The 11,328-nt window shown below is 38.9% G+C and overlaps 1 protein-coding gene across 1 annotated transcript in view; it reads right to left on the bottom strand.

The window, feature by feature from the left end:
- The window catches only part of ca4a (carbonic anhydrase IV a), a 16,255-nt gene extending 5,412 nt beyond the window's left edge, over positions 1-10,843 (bottom strand). Inside the window, exons 1-3 of the mRNA XM_053485832.1 lie at positions 10,528-10,843; positions 2,298-2,345; positions 1,968-2,132 (exon numbers count right to left, since the gene is read on the bottom strand). Coding sequence (XP_053341807.1) covers positions 1,968-2,132; positions 2,298-2,345; positions 10,528-10,591 — 277 coding nt within the window. The 5' untranslated portion in view covers positions 10,592-10,843. The remainder of the gene's footprint in view (positions 1-1,967; positions 2,133-2,297; positions 2,346-10,527) is intronic.
- Positions 10,844-11,328: the final 485 nt, after the last annotated feature.

Genomic DNA, 11,328 nt, shown 5'->3' with positions numbered 1-11,328 from the left:
GATCATGGGCACTCAAGGCTCACCATGCCCACATGGACCAAAGCCCAGCCCATCCAGCCCATGAGACCACAGGAAAGCTAACGCAGCTCAAATGATCAAAAAAAGGCGAAGGCACCAGAACACCCAGTGCACCACAGCCTAATGCTCAGCAGGGGAAGGGCTCAACCCTGCCTCCAAACCTCCCAGACCCCTGCATTACAGAAACGAACAAAGAAGTTCAAAGGTGTTGATCTGGCATCCAAATTCCTCAGATCTCAATCTGAACAAGCATGATTGGTTTGAAGGAATGAAGGATAGAAGGAATCTGTATAATCTGTGTGCTTGATCTAACTGAGGGCCGGACATTCTCCTTCAGGATTTTCTTGTAGAGCGTATACTGTAATACATGGTCCCCAAAAATGTGGAAAATCTTTCAGGTCCTCACAGGGGAATTTCTAATGACTCCAAAGAGGCATCTTTTTGTCTGAGTTTTCATAAATTAGGCAAACGTTATCAAATATTATCTTTAGTAATCATATCAGACATCAAATGAAGCACAACTGGTTGCTCTGTCCTGAGCCAGTGGGATAAGAGAGAATAGAGATCATGCTACAGTATGCATCAGCTGTGAAGGTCAACAGACATCTATTGTTTTTTTTTTTTTTTTTTTTTAGTCCTGTGCTGATAGTTTTGAGAAGAACTAGGAGGTAGGACAGTGGTCAAGGAGAAAGATCATAACATATAACATAGCAGCAAGCCTCAACCTGATGTCATTCTGTATGCTGTTTGACCTTTTCTTTTTGGCGGGCTGCCAGTGCGGATCATTTGTACAGATGTACAAGAATACATTATGATTTACTGCCACAGAGACTTTTAACAGGTCGCATGAATTCTTAGTGGCTTTTTCTCTCATTCCCTTTCTCTATTTATTTTATATATTTATCTGCTAAATTATACATCAGAATAAGTTTTGCTAAACCTGATAAGGCTTTTATAAATGCAAGAATCTTACTTTTATGGCTTTGTCCATGTTATCCTAGGGGTTGCCACATCAGATTATTTGATTAGCAAGACGTGGCACAGGTATTACACCAAACGCCCTTCCTGTCGCAACCCTCCTGTTTTATAGCTGTCCTTGGGACTGGCATTGCATGCAATGACTGATTTGTACTAATGTTGCTCATAGGGTTAAGGGTCTTGCCCAAGGACTCAATGTTGGTGACCCAGAGCCTTAATTGCCTGAGCCATCTTTGCATGAAGAATCCTTCTGCCTATTATGTGCTAAATGTATGCAGGAGGGCAAACTTGGAGTCTTATCTAATATTTATGTATTTTAACAACCATGGGCTTATCATGTAATTTGTGACAATTTGCAATTAAGCATCATCCTACAAGTGTGTTACCAAGATTATACCTTTGCTAGACAAAGTACTGTATGAGGCCTGATAACATCATTTTAGGGCATTGTACAACTTACTCAGTATTTTGCACAGTTTGTGCTTTCCAAAAATCATTACATGCATCACAGGGTGACAGAATATTAGCACTAGTACGTAATACTAGTGTGTATTTCCTTTCATTGCAACATTAATATTCTAATTTCAATGTGGTTTAGTGGAGGCTGGGTGTGATGTTATATGATAGGTAACTTTTAATCTACCAACAGCTCCCTACAAAAAAAATTTTGTGGGTTGTGCAATGCATTATATGACAAGGTCTAATCAGTGGTGTAAAAAAATTATGTTGGACAAAATGTTCCAGAGACAATCACACACAGACTAAAAGGTAGATAAGCATTAACTGTAGGTGTAATGGTCTATTCGGTATTATTGGGTATTATTCAGTAACTGAAACTATTTTTTTTTTTTTTGTAAATCTGAAAAAAAAAAATAACAATGGCTTATCTCTTAAGCCCATTTTACCATCCTCACTGTACTGTTTCTCAAATTCCTTTCCTAGACAGATTTTATGATTGATTACCCACTTACCGGTGTGTCCATTGTTTTTCAGGATGCCAGTGAATGCCTCTTGGTAGCCTTTGAATATGAACGGAGTGAGTTTGTCATCCAGCACTGTTTTCCCGGTCACTATATTAATAGGAGACTGTTCTTTTTCCTTGCAGTCTTCATACAACTCATGCCAATCATCAGGTCCTGTAGAGAACACAATGAAATCATAATGACTTTTATACTGTATGTGACCTAATATTGCATCCATAATAATGACATATAAAACATATTTTTTATTTCTTTCTGATCTCTGCAGGCGAAATTGTGTTATGCTCAGTTATGCTGCACCAATATGATGAAATTACTTACCTTTGCAGGGTGTCTCACAGGTCACCTGGGACTGGTAGCACCAATGTTCTGATAGAGAGAGAGTTTTATATCAGTTATATCTTTAACATTTATAGATAATTTGCTAGCACATGAATAACACAGAATATGTCTCTAATAAGCAGGCTGTAATCACATAGTTGTTTCTAGCCTGACATTTCTGCAAATTTCTCAGTATTTCTGTAGAAGAAATAGCATTTATTCATATTTCAAAATGAAGGTTAGTTTGCAAATCTATAAATATCGATTTTATTTAAAATGCCAAAACAAAAATTGGTTGCCATACAAAGCATCTAGTATGTTTTAAGGTGTTGTAAGGTGGGAAGTAGAGTTTGATGGCAATTTTAACATAGACACTGTATAAAAGAACCCTTCCCCAAAAGTGCTACCTCCAGGACTGGCATTCTTCTGGGGCCTACCGACGTCATGGACCTGGGCGATTCGGGTGGCAAGGCATAGGAGATAATACAGTATATCAGTAATATATACAGTATATATTATACACAGGATCTTTTTTCTGCTTTGTAGTTCCTCAAGTCATTGACATGAATGCAGGGTACTCTCTCCGTGTTGCGAGTTAAGGATTGCTTTGACTGTATTCGCGTTGATTGTATGCTGGTTCAGCCTCAATTTCCAGGAGATGAGTTTTAGAATGCAGGAACTATGAGGCAGTTGAGTAGCAGATCTAGTTTGCGTGTGACCTCTTTGATTTGTTGGATCCCTTGAAGAGACCCACCTAATAGTCTGTCAGTTTCCTGCAGCCTTTGGTTAGGCAAAAAAAACTACACCAAATCACCAGGCTCATACACTGGTGCCTGTCCACAACATCTGTCCGGAGCTATACCCAGATTTGTTTACCTCTCCAGAGCCACCTGTCCACTGTGGGTGAATCTATGGACTATTTGTTATGGTGGTGATTACTACCCCCGGATAAACAAGAATGGGGTGCGATGGGTTTCTGGGTGTTTCAACAAAGTCTGAGCATGTTCTGCCCAGGAGGGGAAACCCCTGATGTGAACTCATGCAATTTCATTTGGAATGCAAAAGTACCTGAAGATATGGTTGATCAGCTTTGTGGTTTCAAGGTTGCCAGTAATTCTGAAGGCAGAATCAGACATAAGGATTTGGAGAATTGATCAATAATTCCCATCTGGAGAAAAACACTCCATCATGCTTGTCTGGAATTCAGACCCAGAAATGCACCAGGTTGAACTAACTTTGTAGGGAGAGTTACATTAAAATATATGCCTCACCTCTTGCAGATTCTGGGACTATTAGTAGGGGGTAACCTTACTTCACATAAGCTTGATTAAGCCCACAGAAATTGATAAATGTATAATGCCTCACACATTTCTTCTTAAGAGAAAAATATATAGCAGAGGCTGGCAGTGACGTATGCAATGTTGTTGGAGAGCTTCCTTAATATATTCTTTCATGGCTTGTGTCTCTATTGTAGAAAGTGGAGAAAATTTAGCTGAGAGGGAGTGTGGCTTCCATGAGCAGCTTGATGGAGTAATTATAGTATCAGTGGAGCAGGAATCCACTCGCCTTGGTTTTGGTTAAAACTTCTTACAACTTCTTACTCAGGGTGAATTACCTTGGGAACTCATGGAATGCTACTGTGACGTAGAGGACTTGAAGGCACTGAGTGTGGCAGAGATTCATCATTCCTTCCATGATACTGTGGTTTATGTGTCTGCATCCATGGAATACCTAATACCACATAGTTGAGATTTTAATAAGTAATTATATATGTTATTTGTGAAATGTGCTGACTCAGTGCAGTGGTTAACAGACCCCCTTGCTATGGGACCTGGCCTTGAACCTTTTACAGGTATTAAAGGGTTTGCAGTGACATCTGTAGTTTCTAAGTGGTGGCACTGTCTATTATAAACTCAAATTTACCAGCTTTACCAGCAAATTCCTCTTTAACTTCTTTTCCTTTGAGAAGATGGTCACAAATGCTAGAAAAGCTAAAAATTGCTTGTAGGATATAAGATCATTTGCAGGTTGCAGGTTGATGAAGGCTACCTTGGTGCACTCCAGAATGCCTTTTTGGTATGCAAAGTAAAAGTGCATATTGGCAGGAAACCCTTGTACCCGGTGGGGTCATTGAAGTACCTTTTTGGGACAACCCATAGGTTTTGAATCAGGAAGAGCTGCTGGTGTCATCAGAACTGATTTGGAGGCTTAAAACTGCAGCATCTGGTTCAGGAGTTGTTTAATCTGTCATTGCGCTGATAGTACTGCTGCTTCCATATAATAATAATTAGGGGGCAGTGGTGGCTCAGGCCCTGAGTTACTGATCGGAAGATCGGTGGTTTGATCCCAAGCTCCACCAGGTTGCCACTGTTGGGCCTTTGAGCAAGGCCCTAAACCCTATCTGCACCAGGGGCGCTGTATCATTGCTGACCCTGCGTTCTGACCCTAGTTACGCTGGGATATGCGAAGAAGGAATTTCACTGTGCTGTAATGTATTTGTGACAAAATATAGGCTTAACTAATGACAAAGTATTCTGTCATAAATGCAGTTGAGGATGCAGGTGCAGGTCAAACGGGTAAACCAAAATTGAAGTCAAGTCTGGTAATTAACAAACTGCATAAACTTAATAAGACAAGAATAGACAAGGAAACCAGAAACCAAATAAAAACACGAAAATCATCAGGACTGTAAAAGCTTGGTAATGAAATAATCGCACTTCACCGTGTAAATGTGGCAGGCGCGTTTTTTTATTTAGTAAGATTTGATATCAGAGTGATACTGAATCCAACATGGATATGAAGTATATTCAGTTATTTATTACCTATTCATTTATTTATTCATTTTCAGTAAATACTTGATCCTGGTCACAGTGACAATGGATCTCTAGGCTATCACAGGAACACTGGGTCTCAGGCAGAAATACACTATGAATGGAACCTTATTATTGTAAACTATTATTTTGGCCAAATATTAAAATGACTGATTTTGGGGACTTACATGGAGGGGTCTGTTAAGTATAGACAAAGGATCTTTGGTTTTATAATTTAGTTAAAATGGTTGAAATAACCCACCATTATCACTTCAATCCTGAGCTGTATTAGTTCATTAATGTGTTTCCTTCAAACCTCAGTAACTCAAAAACATCTTCAGGAATCAGGAAAACAACAAGTTCTATGACTCATATATAAATATATAATAAATATATAAAACATTATTTTACACATTTGCATAATATTATCTAAATAGATCTGTATCCTCTGTGGAATTTACAGGCCCAAATGACCCTAGCTGCAAAATGACATTTATATTATTGTTTTATATTATGATCCTATTATAGAATCTTCTTAGGCAAAAAATATTGCCACATTTTGTAGACCATTATACTTTTTGTTTAGTTTTTTTGATGATCACCTTAATATGCACACCCTCTGTACTGAGTCTCTGTCAAGCCACCCATCTTGGCAGAACTCATTTTATCTATTTATCATTGCAGAACAAAAGGCCAACAATACAGAAGACCTCACAGTCCTTCCCTGCTGTCTGGGAAAATAAACCGAACTCCAAAGAACAGGAAACAGATGATATTCTGCACGTCGACGAGCCATGCTGCTGTGTTGTGCTCTTTAGGAATGTTAGCACTCTTTATGTACAAACAACCAGAGCTTTCCCCCCTATAGAAATCTAACATATTAGCATCCTAACTTTCATTAATTAATATACGTATAACAATTTTTATGAATTTTGAAATGTTAAAATTATTATTATATTATTTTTTTATTTTTTCTATTCTCATAACTGATTAAGGTCAATTCATGTAAATTAAATAATTGTAATGTACTTGCAAAGAAACCATTTGCAAGTACAGAAATGTATGCATACACTCTTTAGGCAAATGAGAACCTATTTTTTTTCACTTAAAAGAATATTTAAAAGTGCTGGGAAAAGTTGAAAAAAGCCTTGTATGATTCACATACTGTATGGTGTTTGCCTCCTTAAGACCAAATGGGTGTAGCCCGAACTAGCACCTTGTCTGTGAGCAGGGTGATGAAGTGGGCTATCTTTATGCACTCTGGAATGCCTTAGTGGTGTGTAAAGTAAAAAGATCATAGCTTGAAGCCCTTGCACCCAGTAAGGTTGCTGCAATACTTGTTGCTGGGAAATAGTGAGTGAGTGTTGAAGTAGGGTTGCTGGTGTCAGCAGAATTGATTTGGGATGGTGAAATTAAAACCTGAAGCCTGACACTTCTGAGTGGTGAGTTTGAGTGCTCTTTAATGATGTGGCCCTCTGCTGCTAGAATTTGGCCTGCTGTATCCATATGATGAAAAAGTATTCTGTTGTTAATGCAGAGGAGGACGCAGGTGTGGGTCAACAGGGTTTATTAAACTTGAAATACAGTAGACAGTGGTAAACCCAAATCATAGTCAGGATGCAGGCAAAGGTCAAGCATCCAATGAACAGCATAAGCGTCTGTGAAAGTGGAGTGCTGTAGTCCATGGTGGCCATGTTGTAGAAGGGACTTTACTCTAAAAAGAATTATTCACCTTAAAACCAAATCTCAAACCTATCCCAGGAACACTGGAGTGATGCAGGGATACACCATGGATGAGACTTATCGCAGGGCCCTTATTACTATGTACTGTAAACTACCCATTATTAAAATCAGAGGTTTTCAAAGTGGGATAACATTTTAATATACATTATTATACATACATCAGTAAATTAAAGAAAACATTATTTTACAGATTATTATAAAGTAATTTAATACAGTACATTTGTACCAAGTGATCTGTGGAATTTATTTTACAGCTAAAATAAGACCCTGGCTTCAAAGTCACATTTTACGTATTTGTTTTATATAAGAATACTGTTATAAGCAAAAAATATCCTTACTTTTTCTATCCTATTATATTCGGTTCCATACAGTGCATTCGTGTTCCCCTTACTAAGCAGACCCTCTGTACCAAGTCTGTGTAAAGGCACACACCTCAGCAGTGCTTATTTTTATCTTTTGATCTTTACTGAACAAAAGGCCAACAACACAGAAGACCTCTCAGCCTGCCGTTGCTGTCTGGGACAATAAACCAAACTCCAAAGCAGAGAAAACATGCATGTCAACCAGCACTCGTTTAGATCACAATAAAAATCCTTAGTGCTTTACGTTGACAAAAATCTAATACTGTATATTAGCATCCTAATTCATTAATGCATGTTGATCCACTGATCCATGATTAAGGTCTATTCATATACAGTAAATAAACAGTAAGGTACATTATAACCTACTTTTCTAAGTACATGAAACACTGTGAAGGTATTGTATAAGCTTTAGCCAAGTAATGGGCCAGAGGTAGCTCAGTGGTTAAGGCATTGGATTATGGTTCGGAAGATCCCAGGTTCAAACCCCACAACCACCAAGTTGCCACTGTTGGGCCCTTGAGCAAGGCCCTTAACCCTCAACTGCTCAGATGTATAATGAGATAAAAATGTAAGTCGCTCTGGATAAGAGCGTCTGCCAAATGCCTAAATGTAAATGTCTAAATGTAATGTATCAATAGGCTTTAAGGTACAAGTACAAGTATTGTATCAATAGGCTTCAAGGTACAAACACAACCAAATTGTGAGATAGTACATAGTGTAGTATAATACTTCTGTTACATGAATATCTACTTGCTTTCAAAACCTGGATTTCCAGATAGTTAGATTTTGCTGTAGATATTTTAAACAACTCTTGTTTTTATGTAACTACAGTTACTGTTTTATAGCATAATATTTACAGTTATGCTTGGCATTCAAAGCTTGCACAACAGCTGTACTGTATTGCACAGATGTTCTTATCGTCCTTTTCAGATTCTTCCTTTAGATAATTTTATACTGTATAATAAGCCCATAATTAAGATCTTGAACTTGAACTACTCCAACTTATCGCAAAAAAAATCAGGTATTGCCATAATAGCAAGTTGCTTCATGGGCTCTTGCACAAGATGCTTTCTTGGTACTGAAGATCTGTTTGTTCATCATGACAGAGAGGTGCCTGCACTACGCTTGCAAAATAGCATAGCACAATTAATAAAAAGCTGCAAGATTTCATCATATACTGTATAGCGATCATGAGTATGGATCTTTGAATTGTAGTTTTATACTTCAAATAAATACCAAGATTTACACCTTATATATTGTAAATAAGGTGATCCCTGATTGCAGAAAGATGTGTACATTTTAAGTACACTTACTAACTCACTCATTGTCTACACCACTTTATCCTGGATAAAGGTAGTGGGGGGCCCTGGAGTCTATACCAGGAGACTTAGGGCTCAAGCTGGGGTACACGCTGAATGGGGTGACAATCCATTGCCTGGCACACATACACACACACACACGTTCATTTACAATTTGGGAACGGCAATGAACCTAATCTTCACGTCTTTGAATTGTGGGAGGAAACTGGAGTACCCAGAGGAAATCTGGGAGGAAACCCACCAAGTATGGAAAGAACATGCAAACCTCATGCACACAGACCCAAGGCGGGGACCGAAAACACAGTTTAGTACAGTTTAGTGAACACCCAATTCTATGGTTAATACATCTTGTAACCTCACCTACGTTTTCTATCTAAAGCCCTATTCGGACGGGACTAGTTTTGCAAACGACGTCTGAATTTTTTTCAGACGACGTCTGTCATTTTATGTACGCACTCGGACGGGACTAACATCTCCGTGTTTATTACGGAGGTAGGAGTGTCTGTGTTTTACATGTGGGCGTTGCACAAGATCACATGTCCACATCTACATCTATTATTGGTCTGCAAACTTGAATACGGGCGCGCTAGAGATAGTACGGTAGCTCACGTTGACCAAAACACAAAATAAAACGCGTTTAAAAAAAAGAAAAAAAACGGCAATCACAGACATTCGCATTCGGACGGGATTAGAATTCTCAGGAGACCCCAGAGTTAGCTAAAAAACAGTAGGTAATTTGCTCTGGAATTTTTACAGAGGTCGTGTGAGAGAAAGACAGACATGGCAGATTCGGGCGGGATTAAAATCACAAAGTACGTCTGTGAAACAGAAATTTCTCTAACGACCCCCTGTAAAACTAATCCCGTCCGAATCGGGTTTAAGAGGACGTAGAGGACGCCGTCTTTAAACCACCTTCAGGCTGAAAACTTTGGGAAATTAGTCCTAAGTATGTCTGGGTTGTTAACATTTTTCAGGCTTAAATGGGTCTTAAAGACGTCCCTGATATATCGTGCCCTAGTCCTGATGACGTCCCGAAGTCCCGAACAGCTTTCGTATTATATTAAACTTACAGCCTCCTAACACACCGTATGCAGATCAATCCCTGCTATCTGATATCATCCCAAATCAGGATAGGTTCCCTGTTGAGTCTGGTTCTTCCTATTGCAATCACAAAGACTTTTTGATTTACACATATTTTCTCACGCATTTCAAACTAATTTCAGTAATTGTCTTTTTATTCTGTAAAGCTTCTTTGCGACAATAAAAATGGTTAAACTCGCTATATAAATAAAATTGATTTGAAATGAATTAAATATTTGGAGGCACGTATGGCCCTTTTGGCTTTGCACTGTTTCTGTTGAAAAAGAGCGCGCAGGTGCAGCGGAGAGGCGCAGCGACGTTCCTCCTGCGGTTACAGCAGCTGCGCAATGCGGCGACGGTTCCGACTTGATCTGTTCCTCTTTTCTTTCTACCTCTAGAAATTCAATCGGTTATGTTCGTTTAATCGAATAGCAGTAAGAGACCGTAATCGATGAGTGATGAGAGAGAGAGTGGCTGGCTATGATGAAAGAAGGAGTAGGATGTGGTCTGATGGACGGCGGCAGGTGTGCCGGACCTTTTACGCGCAGAGATCGTTATAAGTGTGAACACATTTCAAAGCAACGAAACGGAAGGAAAGTGCGTTTTCACATGCGAGTTAATAACATTTAAGTGTGTTTCCAGTTTATCTTCATAATAGAGATATGAGTAAGAGATATCTACAATATCCTCAACTACATCTGTAAGAAAAAAATATATCTACAATATTTAAAAAATAAAAATATAAAAAATACATATTTTTAAATAATAATAATAATAATAATAATAATAATAATAATAATTGCAGATACTAATAGCCAATTACTAATAGACTGACATGATTTTAATGACTTAAATAATTACTTGCAAAGTGTTACAGAAGTGCACTAAACTGATTATGGATGATGAATAAACTCACCTGCACCGGTACGCACGCTCCAAAACGATGCAAACAGAAGAAGACCCGAAACGCGCACGTACATTGTGTAGCTCCAGCAGACGCACCAACACACACACTGACACTTTTTATTATTAATATTTTTTGTCTATTTATTTTTTGCCTCGTCTCCCCTCCTGTCTTTAGAATGGTGATCGGTTTTCAGGGGTGTCGAGCTTATTTATGAGCCGTGCGATTCCGGTGGCACCTCCCTCCAATAAACAGGCAGGCGGGGGCTCATAAGGGTGCTAATCGATGCGCTCAAGGTGCTGGGATGGAGAGGGCAGAATGAAGGTGAGGAATAAAAATGAAGGTGGTTTCGGTTAACGGGCTCCTACAGGTAGCTGAGTGAGGGTCACCGGAGACGCGCGCAACCTGTGTGGGACTGCGCGCCTGCACCGGGTGATGCTTCAGTGAAGCGCGTCAGGGGTTTTACACACACACACACACACACACACACTGCATTATTGCGTTGAGGTATAACTACATCTGAAATTTGTTCATATTCTAATGCCTGCCTCAAATCGCTAAAATGCTATTTATACAATTAAAATGAAATAAAGGAGGGCAAAGCATACACTCTTTTAAAGCAAATGATACGCAACAGGAGCTAATTTTAACTTAACCCTGATCATGTCCACTGAGGAACAAACATACCCTTTTAACCGAAACTGCTATTTGTACCAGACAAGTGCACTAATGCAAAGCCAGGAAACAAGAATAAAAAGATCAAGGAAGACATAGATTTGATTATTTTTTTCCCGCTGTTGTCTCTTCATTCTA

Source organism: Clarias gariepinus, chromosome 24 (assembly GCF_024256425.1).
Source record: "Clarias gariepinus isolate MV-2021 ecotype Netherlands chromosome 24, CGAR_prim_01v2, whole genome shotgun sequence".
NCBI classification, from domain to species: Eukaryota; Metazoa; Chordata; class Actinopteri; order Siluriformes; family Clariidae; genus Clarias; species Clarias gariepinus.
Note: the sequence above shows the minus strand (reverse complement) of the source record. Positions and strands in the feature narration are given on the sequence as shown.